The following is a 13,783-nucleotide window of genomic DNA, read 5'->3' as shown; positions in this document are numbered from 1 at the left end:
ATTTGACAGAGATCACAAGTAGGCAGAGAGGCAGACAGAGAGAGAGGAGGAAGCAGGCTCCCTGCTGAGCAGAGAGCCCGATGCGGGGCTCGATCCCAGGACCCTGAGATGATGACCTGAGACGAAGGCAGAGGCTTAACCCGCTGAGCCACCCAGGCGCCCCCTAAATTTCCTTTTCAACACAAGACACAAACATGGCCTAATGATACACACACCGCCACCCCCGTTCACAGTTAGGATGTGTCAACCGCGGACTGGGCACACTGATGCCAGCCCTCCAGCAGGCGACCCTCCCAATGGCCACCGATACCAGCACTGGCCAGTGGAAGCCACTGTGAGAGTCAAGTGGGGAGAGCACCTGATCGCCATCAGATTCTGCTGCTCCTGCTCACAGGGTCAGAAGTGCTTGGCAGACGCGCCGCTCCCTCCACCCTGGCCCGGGATGGGTGCCGCCACGACCCTAGCGGTCCTGTCCACAGAGGCCAGACGAATGCTCTCACGGAGCAGTGCTCCGGCCCACCACCCACCCGCTGACGCTGGTGCACAAGGTCTGCCTGCGGCTCTATTAGACAGATTCCATCAAATGCAGCACATAAAGTATGAACTGTCTGTGAAGTATGAGAACTGGATGGTCAAATGCTTGGGTCATGATTGGCTCTTTTAGAACCTAAAGCTCTGAACGATCTGCTGGGGCATGTTCATACAGGAACTAACCTGGGAAATGAAGTGATTGTGCAGAGAGCCTGGTTTTCTCCTAATAAAGAAGTCGCTTCCTTCCGACGTTTCCTCATGTTGTCTTCGACGGTGTTGAACTCGGACATCGTTCCTCCGTACGGCTGTCCGGGTGTGCCTTCAATCATGTAACTGCCATACTCGGGTCTCCACAGGGTAGGATGGCTACAGAGGAGGAAAAATTCCATTCCCTCTTATTTTGCTGTCTACTCAATTTTTAGAAGTTTTTAAAAAGTCACTTCCAAAAATGGAGACACCACTCCATATAAATGAAGCTAAGAACTCCTTTACAGTTCCCAAAGGCTGGTCATTCTCCAGAGCTCCTCAACTAGGCAAGGGTTGGAAGTACAGGGGCCAAAATATTTGTAAGTAACTGAAAACCACACACAGGGTGCTCGCTGTCCAAGACAAGCTTGCCCACTTTGTGAGAAAGGAGAGGAGGCCACAGGGGCTTTTTCAGCTCACTGCTGGCCTCCAAACTCAAAGGCAGTCTCCCAAAATCGAGCGAGCAGGAAAATGGAACTGAAAAGCACATGCCCCTTCACCTCTTTGTCTGCTTAAAGAAATATTAAAAGACAATCCTGCCAGCCAAACAGACTCAGTCTAAGTTCTATCTGATCCCACGGTTTGGGATCTCAGTAACACTGAGTCACACTCTGTCCACAGTTTCCGCTACCCCCCTTTCTTTTTCTTTCAACATTTAGTAATAGTAAGCAGGCTTCATATTGTGTTTACAGTTCTAAGTACTTAAATACATTAGTGTATTTAAAATGTCCACACCCTACACAGGAGGTATTATTATCTTCGCTCTACAGATGAGGAAAGAGAGGCACAGAGACATTAAGCATCTTGCCCAAGAGTACACCCAGCTATGAAGCAGGAGAACCAGAGCCGGTGCTCTCATCTACGATGCCATCCTGCCTCCTAGACACCGGAGGAACGATTCCACTTTAGTAGTTCTACCAGGTTCAGAAACACTAAAGCAACCCTTTGGTTTATCTGCTTACTTTGGGTTTGTCCTTTCCCCCTTTTCTTGTAGAGTTTCAAGAACTTCCTCTCCAGATAGGACCAACCGGACTTTCTTATTTTCATGATCAAAAGACACCAACATGTATTCCACCTGTTGAAAGTAAAAGAAAGATTAACCTTCTTCCAGACTCGTGTTCAGTGTAACCTTTAGGAGGCAGGGAGATGTGAAGGTCAAAAAGGACCCACAGCAATTGGAGACCGTCACATTTGCTTACACTACACGGCACACAATGTTCTTTTGCACAGTATGAAAAACTGGAGAAAATCAGTCAATAGTGCCCCTGTTTGAGAACCAGAACTTATTCCTCCATTACTTCTTTTTCCTGCTCTACTTAATATCTCAAAGAAAAGTCAAGATTTTGATAGATTGTACTTCACAAGTATTTCTTTTTTTTTTTTTTTTAAGATTTTATTTATTTGAAACAGAGAGAGAGAGATCACAAGTATGCAGAGAGGCAGGCATAGAGAGAGAGAGGAAAAAGCAGGTTGAGCAGAGAGCCCGATGCGGGCCTCGATCCCTGGACCCTGAGATCATGACCTGAGCCGAAGGCAGAGGCTTAACCCACTGAGCCACCCAGGCGCCCTTCACAAGTATTTCAAAGCTAAAATTCTGTCAACTGCAATTACAAAACGAAGTTGCATTTTTAAATTTATTTCCTCAAGTGGCTTGCTGTAAGTTTATGAGAGTGGTTATCTGGACAGATCATCAAGGCAGATAATCTTCATTTACTGGCAGGTTATTAAATCCCATTGTTAAGTTTCACTGTTGGAGAGTTAAATCATAAGCATAAACACACCAGTATAGACAAGTTATTTTAGGAGTTTTAGCAATGTAGTTTTGGTTCTTAAAGAGTAACTTAAGACAGCTTCCCCACCCTGAAACCATACACGATTTACAATGCAAGGTGCACTAGTGCATTTATAATATCTGGTGGAATTCTGATAAAAATCAGGAGTTTAATACCAAAGTAAGACTTTTCTGGGTGGAGTACCAATAGAGCCTGCTTTTGTCTTCCCTGAAATCACATGCTTTAAATCATGATAGTTGGTGTAAACAGTGGAAACTCGGAATCACGATTTATGGCTGAAATAAAACATCCATATGTAAGTGAAAAGGTATGGAATTGGGTCGTTCAGGCAAACACTTGAGAGCACCCTCTGGGCAAGATACCGAGAGAGAGAAAAGGTGATAAACTACTGCCCTAGGAAGCAGACCAGTCAGCAGAAGTATTTTGTTTGGTTTATCATAAAAGAAAAATAAGAAAAAAAAAAAAAAAAAAAGGAACAATATATCCAGTATCTACCTGACACCTCACATGTAAATCCAGATTTCCAGCCTTGAAAACAACAACCCAGAAGCCCATTCCTACAGGGTGGGGCATGCTCTGGTCTGCAGTGGCCTATTCTTACTTATGTGTGTACCTGCCTGGTCTGGGAAGGCACTGCAGTCAGCCACCCATTAACGCCGACACAGCCATATTCAACAAGAGACAGTTTTGCACCTAAGCTAAGAAATGGAATTATAAAGGGGGAAAATGTCAGGAAACCAAAGAAAATAGCCTGGCAGGTTTAAACAACAAAAACTAAACTTTCAATAAACTTTTCAATAAAACTACCTTTTATTAGTTGTTGCTATGGACTGAATGTGCCCAACTCCCCGCAATTCACATGTTGAAGCCCTTATTCCCCAATGGGATGGGATTAGTGTCCTTAATGGAAGAAATAAGAAAGATGATCTCTCTTGCTACCACGTGAGGACAGAGCTGCTTGTAAGCTAGGAAGAAGGCCCTCACCTGGAAATAAATCTCTTGGCACCTTTCCCCTTGGACTTCGCAACCTCCAGAACCATGAGAAATATGCTTCTGTTGTTTAAGCCACCTAATCTACGGTAAATGTTATAGTAGCCTGAACTAAGACAGCTGTCTTACTGAAGAATTTAAGTTCCCATTCTTGCTTTCCTATTAGAATTTTTTAGTTCAGGGGCACCTGGGTGGCTCAGTGGGTTAAAGCCTCTGCCTTCGGCTCAGATCATGATCCCAGGGTCCCGGGATCAAGCCCCACATCGGGCTCTCTGCTCCATGGGGAGCCTGCTTCCTCCTCTCTCTCTCTGCCTGCCTCTCTGCTTACTTGTGATCTACTTGTGATCTCTGTCTGTCAAATAAATAAATAAAATCTTTAAAAAAAAATTTTTTTTAGTTCAAGAAATAGGTAAAGACTATTTGCTTTAGCTACATGAACCAGAAATGTGAAATCTGCACTTGTATAATCACTCAATATAAAATGTCTAAAAACCGTGAGCTGCAGAATCCAGAAGTGCTCCCAAATTTAAGTACAGGTTTTCAGATAGCTATTTGGGAGTCCTAGATCTGGATGGAGAAGCTAAGAGCTGATGGAACAAGAAACTTCATTAAGTCTCAGGATGAATATATAAAAATATCCTAAGTATAAGAAACAAGTTTACTTTTAAATGAGCATAAGAAAGGGCATGCTGTGAATTTTCATATGTGGATCCTAATCTCCAAATCCATCATTCGAAGGAGGAATGATCACCTATTTTATAGATATGCAAAGATGTTCAGAGAGGCTGAGTAAGCTGCCCAAGGCCACAGGGTCAGGGCAGGGATGTGAACCAAGCCTGCCTGCCCTCAAAGCACAGCACACTTTGCTGCTAGGACTCTAGAGAATGCCAATTTTGGTGAGTGGTAAATTTTTAGAAAAATCGTTACAGGGGGCCTGAGTGGCTCAGTTGGTTAGGTATCTGCCTTCAGCTCGGTTCGGGTCATGATCCCAGGGTCTTGGGATCAAGCCCCATGTCTGGCTATCTGCTTCGCGAGGAGCCTGCTTCTCCCTCTCCTCCTGGCTTGTGCTCTATCTCGGTCACTGTCTCTTCTTCTCAAATAAATAAAATCTTTTTTTTTTTTTAAAGATTTTATTTATTTATTTGAGAGAGAGCACATGAGCAAGGAGAAGGTCAGAGAGAGAAGCAGACTCCCCGTGGAGCTGGGAGTCCGATGCAGGACTCGATCCCGGGACTCCAGGATCATGACCTGAGCCGAAGGCAGTTGTCCAACCAACTGAGCCACCCAGGCGTCCATCAAATAAATAAAATCTTTAAGAAAGAATCATTATAAGCTATATGAGGCAGGGACAGAATATAATGCTGGCTGAAAATCTCACAAATTGATTATGCCTCAATTTTATGAAGTGGGCCTGACATCAAAGAAGCTGAGATATTGCAGTTACAGTCTGAGATTTAAGCAGATGTCTCAGCCCAGCTTCGGCCCAGGACAGAGCTTCTGGCTCTACAACGCCTTGCTGACTCTGAGGAGGAATCTTCCTACTCCAAACTTCCTCCTTTGATCATTGGCTCCAGTGCATCTGCAGGCCATCATCGGTTATCTGGGTTCCCTTCTTAACCAGAGAGCATTTCCTGCAAGACAGATGAAGAGATACTTCCTAGCTTACTGGGTTCCCATCATTTATCTGTTAACAAAAGGAGCAAGAATTTTTGCACCCACTTATATAAATAGGCTAAAGTGCAATAACTCTTGTTGGTTTCCAAGTTTTGAAATAATTGAAATCCTTAGTTTTCAAAATCACTGTGAGACCACGAGTTTAAAGCATGGGAAGGGCAGAAGAACAAAAAGCTCAACCTCAGCCCGAGTTTTAAATATCAGCCAAACGGATGACATTTAAAATGCTTACAAACCCAACTCTCCTTAATTAAAAAATAATCATCCATGATCTCATTAAGCAAATGAAACAGAAACACATCAGAATATTTACCCAAGTGAGAAAAAACAAAAACAAAAATAAACGCACTCACTTTTGGATAAAATGGAAGTTCAGTTAGAAGCCTTAAGAACTCCCTAAACACTTTTCAAACTCAAGTTTAAGATTCTTGGAAGTAATCTCCCCTCCCCCAAGTCGCTTTGATTTTCTGCCTCAGTGCTCAGGATGGTTCTTTCAGCTCTTGCCTTTTTTGTTACCTTTTTAAACCCTTCCCCTACCCACCTCAATACATTTATGTTTATTTCTAATTCTAGATCACACAAGCATCAAAATAATTAACTCGATCTTTCCTAACAGCCAAGCTAGAGCCAAAATGGAGTTTGGTTCAGTGAGCTAGCTGTTGAGTGGTAATAAAATGACACATTAAGTCAATGCTGTCCCTATGTAGAATACCTAAAGCCACAGTGATTTTTATTATATCTGGATTTTGTCCCCATCTTAAACTTCCTTTTTGCATCCAAGGGATGAGAGAAAAGGCAAAATCAAGGAGAAAATAACAAAAGGGCACAGAGGCCCTTCTGAACACAACACATTCCAAGGACTAAACATACCGGCTTCCAAACATGTTTGAAACAGCATGTGGGCTGTGTATTTAGAGTTATGGCAACATCTATGCACGCTGCACACATACACAATCCCAAAAGCATCATAAACGGCCTGCAGAGTGACTAATTCAAATTTGTGTAATCAACATAGTATTTGGAAGTAGCAAAAATAGCCACTGGGCTCTATTCTTGGTACACAGATCATTAACTCTCTAAATGTAACTTAGGGACGCTGCTATGCGGTACCCATCAGTTATGTTTTTAAATGGGGGAAAGAGACAATAAAAATAACTAGCCACTATGCGAGACACACATTTTTAAATGTGCACTTTTTCTACAAATGAAAATTAAAATTTAGATTTCATTGCTAAAAAGGCTAAGTTTTATCCCGTTATGGTAAAAAGCCACTAATATCCTAGAACAGTTGAATCAAAGACAAAGGCCCACTCAAAAGACTATTATGTAGGCTATGTATATACAGTGTTGCTAGGAATGACCTGAACACAATAATCCACTAGTTATTCAGTGCGGGTTTACACAAGCATGAGGTGCTTTATGTTCATCCAAAATTAGGCCAATGAAGTAAAGAATCTTAATTGAGATGATGTAAGTACACCGGACAATGCTGGATATATAATAGACTGTAAAATACTTTTTGTGGCATCAGAGTTCAAGATAACAAGAGTAACTGTTAATATCAAAATATTCGTTTTTTTCCCTTAGGATTTATGTTGCCTTTAAATGGGATTTACCACCAGTTTAAGATAAATTTCCTTTGTAAAAAAAAAAAAATTGGGGGGGGGTACTCTACCATAAAGGTAAGGGTTTTAAGGAGCTTAGAACTTAAGGAAAGGCTAGACATTTTATAAAACAGGAGCGTTTAGATCTCTACTCCCTGGAGGTAAAAATGGTGCTTAATTAGGAAAGCAATCTAGTTCTATGCAGCTCAGAAGCAGTTAGAGGCAGTTCCTTGTGTTTAGGGAGGTTCTACTTTGAGAAATTCTTTTGTCTCCAGCCATCCTACCGAAATTCAAAATTTGTGGTTCAGGGCCAGCTCCTCTACTCCACTGTTGGTGTTTTTCCAGTGGCCCAAGCAGTAGTCTTGACTCCTGCTAGAACTACCTGTCACTTCTCAGAGACCCAGTTTTCTCTTTACACTAACTCCAAAACAAGTCCACAGCCACTTTGGGGGTTAAGGATACAGTTACAGTTCATGACAGATCAGCACCCGAACCCACAGGCTTGCTGTCTGGCCCCCACCCCTGTCCTTTCACCCACTCAACAAGGCCCAGTATTGGATAGGTGCTGCCAATACGGTGAGTCAGGCAGGTGTAGCTCCTGTTCTCAAGCTTCCACTGCTGCTAGATCCACAGCCAGTAACACAAAAGAACGAAACGATCTGGGTAAGTGCTCAGGACGACCAAGCAGAACTGTGCGTATGTAGAAGAACTGATCCAGTCTAGGGGATCAGAAGGCTTCCTGGAAGAAAGGGACTGGCCAGATGAAGGAGAGGGTCTACTGATGTTTCAACAACCTCCCAGAGGTTTCCCAAGCTTTCCCCTACCAACATTCTGACTGCAGCATAATCACAGGTCTGGCTGGTCAGAGATACAGATAAACTGGGTCCACCCCATAGAGATGATGCCACAACAGTCCTCTTCTACATTAGAAGCAGTTTTAAAGCTAGCAGCCAAGTCTTCCGTCCAGAAGACCATTTTCTCACATGGCAAAATACAAATGACCAGTATGTTTGAGCGCATGCTCAACCGTCCAGTTGATGGCATTTATTTCCGTACCTAGCAAGAGACCCAAACTCAGAGCACCCAAAGAGCAGCCAGCTGCCATGATGCTTAGTTTTAAACACCTGCACTTAAACAGGGAAGCCCTAAATGAGGAGACCAAAAGAAGAGCTGTGCTTCAAATACTGAATCAACTTGAGTAAAAAATTCTGATATGGATATAATGATATTTGATGGGGCTCAGAATGGGATTTAAGGCAGACTCCCAGGTGAGACACATCTAGTGACACTACAAATATCAAAACCACTGTTTTATGTGGTAACTTCTAAGCACTTCTGGGGGACTAGTAACCATGAGGTAGAAACTCTTGACACACGTGCTTTTGTATAGCCTTGTATATGTGAGATTTTAAACTGCTGATAGGTTATATTAAACTGCCACACGGCCCCCAAAGAATGCTTTAGTTTAGTCTAAAGTCATATCAAATTCTTAAATTATTGGATGTATTTTGACTTTCTCTCCTACTACGAGATGTCATTTTATACCACAGAATTACACAGAGTGTACTCTAGGGAAGTTTACGCTTTTGGAAAACAAAATAAATGTGGCCTCACCCTGACCTGGTCTTCTGTTGGCATCCTAGATTAGGACTTCAGTTTAAAGAGTACACGGCTTTTTATTTATAATGTGTTAATCTCAATTTTAACAATACATAACATCAGTGAATTTCCTGTATGCTTCAGTGAAGTAACTTCCTTGAATCATTATCTTGACTCACACAGAGAAAAATTTTTTCACATGCCAAGATTAGTAATATGAAGCCTAAGTGAAAAAATTGAAGACTTTAAAGGAGGGAAAGAAGGGGCGCCTGGGTGGCTCAGTTGGTTAAGCTGTCAGCCTTCTGCCTGCAGCTCCCCCGGCTTGTGCTCTCTTCTTTGACAAAATCTTAAAAAAAAAAAAAAAAAAAAAAAGACTATGTTAAGGCATTCCTATGTTCTAATGAAATCTAGCAGAACCCAACCAGTCTTCTCACACAAACTAACCACACAAAAGGCAGTTCCATCAGGTAAAGTCACCAATGGTGAGGGCACTCAGCAGTTAAAACAACCCTAACCCTAAACCCTAACCCTTCCTGAAGACACAGTATTGTAAATATAGTTTTTATTTACCTAAAAACATCTGTATTTCAGACCTATAACTTCTGGGTTCCAAGGACAAGTGCATTACTCAGCTCTTTGCTGTGAACACATTCCTTAGCCAGAGTTCTGGTCACCACATGGCTAACAAGAAGCAAGGTATCTGGGTCCCCACACAGAGCCTGCTCTGGATCGACTGGTCTGCGGCGCTCAGTGTTGGGGGGCTGTGCACCAAGAACCTGTGAGGCGGCTCCTAGCAGGTGTGGGCGAGCTTAGGGCTTTCGTGGGGGGCATGCTGCTCCTGGAGAGAGAAAACCCACTCTCCATGGTGGTACCCAGCTCTGCCCGAATGCACACCTAGAGCTGGGAAAGCAAGAAAACAAGCATACTCCTTTACGGTAGAAGTTAGGTTGGTCTGAATTCAAGGACTGCCCAGGAAATAGAAGTTTGGAGTTTTAGTTTTTAGAACTAGTGGTAGACTAGCCCACCAAACTAAGGTTTTTTTTTAAAAAAAAAAAAAAAAAAAAAAGCACTTTCTAAAAAGACTAAGCGAGAGCCAATGCTAAAACAGAAATTCCAACTCCAAAGTGAGTGCTGTGCCCTGCAGAAGGGCTCACCTATGCCCCCAGTGACAGGGCAGGGCGTGGGGGCAGTGGGCAGAGATTCAACAACTCCAATTCTAATGCTATATTTCACCATTGCAAGAATCTGAGCACACTCTTGCATAATTCCATCTCACAAAGGTAGCATCAGGGCTCCCTCCTCAGGAAAGACTCCTGGATGTTTGGGCAGATCCCACTAAGAGAGCAGTTCTAACCTTACATTGGGGTGTGGAAGATGGAGACTCCTATTAATACAAACTCCTTTCCTGCCATATTTCAAGTTAACATTAAAGAGGTAAGTCCAAGCACTCGATTTCTGGCCCACTACCTGCTGCCCCCGGCCGAGGCTGGCACAGGCTGCATAACTATCAAGTGAGGTCAGCCTGATGTTCATGTAAAGGGCTCACCCGCCTCTGCCCTTTCACGGGGCTCCACTGCCAGCAGAAGTTAGCTGGAAAGGCCGCAGCCACATTACTAAACCTGTTAGCATTAGTCCCACAGACCGAAAAATTTACCAAGCATATTCAATATTAGAGTTTTGAAAGGATGTTGGCGTTTCACTAGAAGGGAATCACTGGCCATCTGGTACGAAAAACACTTGAGCATCTGTGGCTCTAAGACATTTATATGTTCACTCAAACAAAAAAAGCCTACTTCCTTTATCACCACCATCCTTTCCTCTTTCTTTTTCTGTCCACCTTCCATCTCCTCTTGGGTTGGAGCCCATGAAGACTGTCCGAGCACTCTTCCTCCTGCTTACTTGGGAGCTGGTATATGGGGGAAGCAGGCTTTGGAGTCCATCCGATACTGGGAAAAGGACAAGCTGTGTGTCAACTGCCTAAAGTAGTAGCAACTACAGTGCACCCCGCAGATGCTGGTGGCTATTGTTTTCCAGCTTGTGGGCGAGGCTACGGTTACTGAGGCAGAACAGTGTCTTAGAGGTGTTTTCCAAATGCTGTCGGCTGTAATCAACATTACAGAAAGATCTTGAAATAAAGACTAACAGAATAGGTCACTGATGGGAAGGGAAGCACCATCTCACCAGAATATTTCCTTTGGCATTTGTTTCAGGGACCACTGGCCTCAGTTAAAAGTGAAAGCTCATAGTGTAGAACACTGCCTAATTCTGCAGTTAAGTAGTCCTGGGTTCCTGCACCAAGCAGATCCAGTCATCCCCCTCCTCTTTGAAACTTTCAAGCGGCTCCCACTGAGCAAAAAACCCCACACCCCTCATCAAACCTCCCTCTTCCCCCACCACGTTGTGGCCACATTTCTGTTTTTCCAACAACCAAGTCAGGGCCTTGACAGCACTTTTCTCTGCTTGGGAAGATTTTACTTCAGCTCTTCACACAGCTGGCTCCTGTGGGTCTCAAGTTCAGTGCTACCTTTTCAGAGAAACTTTTGTTGACCACCCGGCTCCCCCAGCACGAGCACCTCCTTGTCCCCATCCCCAAGGGGGCACCACCCTGATCAGAACAGTCTTAATTTTCCCTCTTTTCTTAGAAATATTACAATTACAGACATTTGGAATTTGTCTTAGACTCTGGGCGCCTTAGCTTCATCATTTGAAGAAATAAGTGGGGTCAAAAAAAAAGTTCCTTCCAGCTCTAAAGCAATACAAGTATCTCCAAGCTTTTCAAAAATTTGAGTCAAGCCACTTCGTTTGTATAAGCCCTATAAGAGCACAGGTTTCCCCGTTATTGGAAAGTACAGTGTCCCTGTAAAAACTTTCGTAAACAGAATTGATTAGAGTGAAGAGTGTTCCCTGTTTTCCAAAAGTTTGTGGTGGGCCATTTTCTTTTACAGAAGACCTTACATCAGCATGGTAACTGCCTTCCCCCAGCCCCCCACAAAAGCAAAAATCCTCTTTGGAGTTCTTTCGGTTAGTGAAAAACTAATAAAATGCCATAATGCAAAACTTACAGAAAGTGAGGGATAACGGTATCTGTTTTTGCTAACTGAAAGAAATTTAGAGGTTTTTGTTTTTGTTTGCCTTTATGGAAAAAGGCGAAAATAATGGCCCCCCAGCAAGCCCTTATAGAGACAATTGGCACCCCAAACATCAAGAGGGTAGACAAACCCCTTCCCTGGGAACCACATCCAGCAGGTCAGTCTAAAGTAGGCATAGTTCTGACCTGTGTCAGTGAGCATCTAGACTTTATCTTGGGTTATTTTGTATACCCGTTAGTAAGATACATCCCAAAGTATCAAGAAAGTTTAAGGTTGGGCACCTGGGTGGCTCAGTTGGGTAAGCAGATGCCTTCAGCTCAGGTCATAATCCAGGGGTCTTGGAATCGAGCCCCAAGTTGGGCTCCCTGCTCAGTGGGGAGTCTGCATCTCCCTCTGCCTCTGCTGTTCCCTCTGCTTATGCTCGCTCTCAAATAAGAGCTTAGGAAAAAAGGTCTAAGGTTATTTTGGGAGTCTGGAAACACCCAAAATTTTTTCCGTATATTAACAGTAATTGTTTCTTCTCTTTACACCATTTTGGGTTACAAAAGTTTTCATAGGGATGCTTTACTTTTGGTTGATGGGGGAAATCTATACTTCTGTATTTCTATTAAGCTCTTCTAGAAATTCTTAGCGCATGATCAGCCATTTTTCTTTCACTTTCAAATACGTTACTCACTGCACTGCCAGGAAGGTACTTTTATTCAAATGCATTGTCTTATTGTCCAAAGCTTACCCCTTTTAAGCGTATGATATCTTAAAAATTTTTATGTATGTATGAGTGGAAGTCCCTCTAAAGTTGATTATATCCTCTTCTGCTGTCAATAGGAAAGTCCTAAACACACTTTCGTTTTTTATTAAGGCTTCAGACTTCTTCAGCAATTTCATTTTTTTAACTAGAATCCCAGCAGAGCAAGGTTCTTAGAAGTACAATGGGCTGCCACATCTAGATGTGGTTTTCACAACTGCTCTCTGAATTGGTCTCTCTCGCTTCTGCCTTGATTGATCTGTTTATTATAATGCATCTTGAGCCGAGAAGCCAGATGCCAAGCTTTCAGAATTGTGAATTAAGTGAGTGCGCTCAGGGTAAGGGCTTGAGACGCTTTTAGGAGGAAAGTCCATAAACTCTGTCCTTAGAAGCCTTTTGTTTACTTCCTAGTCCTCTGAGTACTAAAGCCCCAGGATCAGGACCCCTAGATACAATTCAGTACAGCAGTGGCAGCCTAGGGGGGGCCAAGAGGCGAGGACTACCATGCTTAAGCACAGGCAGGGCTGCTGAAGCATGCTGGATAAGAAGGTACCTTCCACGTACCCAACTCGTGTAAATAGGTCAACATTTCCAGAGGGAAATGAAGGACATACTCCTAAATAACCTCTTCAGGTTTGTCTGTGGTTTAAAGTGCTCAGAGCATATCCTTTCAAATAATAAAATCTTGAAAAACAAAGTTTTTATTTGACAGAGAGCAAGAGATCACAAGTAGGCAGAGAGGTGGAAGCAGGCTCCCCGCTGAGCAGAGAGCCTGATGTGGGGCTCTATCCCAGGACCCTGAGACCATGACCTGAGCCGAAGGCAGAGGCTTAACCCATTGAGCCACCCAGGCGCCCCCAAAACTTTTTAATTAAAAAATGTTAACTTCCTAGGGTTGCAGGTCACTGGTGCAACCCTTAAATCTTGAAAACACTTCAGACAAGTGCCAGCCAGCTTTTACAGGTACTTCAAGATCCTGACTCTCTCTCTGGAGCATTAAAATATGTGAAGCCCTGTGCACCCCAGCCCACGACCCCCACAGGTAATCCAAACAGGGCAGAGTCACAGCCCGGAATCTTACTAGCTTCCAGGAAAAGGGTCACGGAGTCTCTTGCCTAACAGTTCTAAGTCTGCTACATCAGCATCCAGGGGAGAAAAAAAAGCATTAACCAAATCCAAAGGACTAAAAAAAGGACCTCAGGGGAAGGGAGACAAGACCAATGGATGTGTGTGAACATTTATGTAATGAGGAACATCTGGTTTGGGGTCCTTTTGTAATTTTATTCTGGAAATAAGTTTAACTACCAAATCCCAAATGGTCTGACCATGACAGACACAGAAATCCTAAGCATACAGAAAGCACTCCAGTGTCCAACAGCAGAATTGTAGCCATATAAACCCTCCAAGGATATACCAATCCAGATAACCACGGTTTCTGAATAGCTAGCAAGCTATATCCAAAATGAGCTCTTTGGGCTACAAGACTGAGGTTTAATCATGTTTCCCCAATGT

The 13,783-nt window shown here is 43.3% G+C and overlaps 1 protein-coding gene across 2 annotated transcripts in view; it reads right to left on the bottom strand.

Moving 5' to 3' along the window:
* The window catches only part of LOC111152264 (glutamate-cysteine ligase catalytic subunit), a 47,109-nt gene that overhangs the window by 22,679 nt on the left and 10,647 nt on the right, over window positions 1-13,783 (bottom strand). For both annotated transcript variants that reach the window (XM_022510715.1, XM_022510716.1), the window contains exons 2-3: window positions 1,740-1,852; window positions 715-897 (exon numbers count right to left, since the gene is read on the bottom strand). In XM_022510715.1, the coding sequence (XP_022366423.1) occupies window positions 715-897; window positions 1,740-1,852 (296 nt within the window). The remainder of the gene's footprint in view (window positions 1-714; window positions 898-1,739; window positions 1,853-13,783) is intronic.

Source organism: Enhydra lutris, unplaced genomic scaffold (genome assembly GCF_002288905.1).
Source record: "Enhydra lutris kenyoni isolate GAN:26980312 unplaced genomic scaffold, ASM228890v2 scaffoldscaffold28, whole genome shotgun sequence".
Taxonomy (NCBI): domain Eukaryota; kingdom Metazoa; phylum Chordata; class Mammalia; order Carnivora; family Mustelidae; genus Enhydra; species Enhydra lutris.
This window is presented reverse-complemented; position numbering and strand designations above follow the sequence as displayed.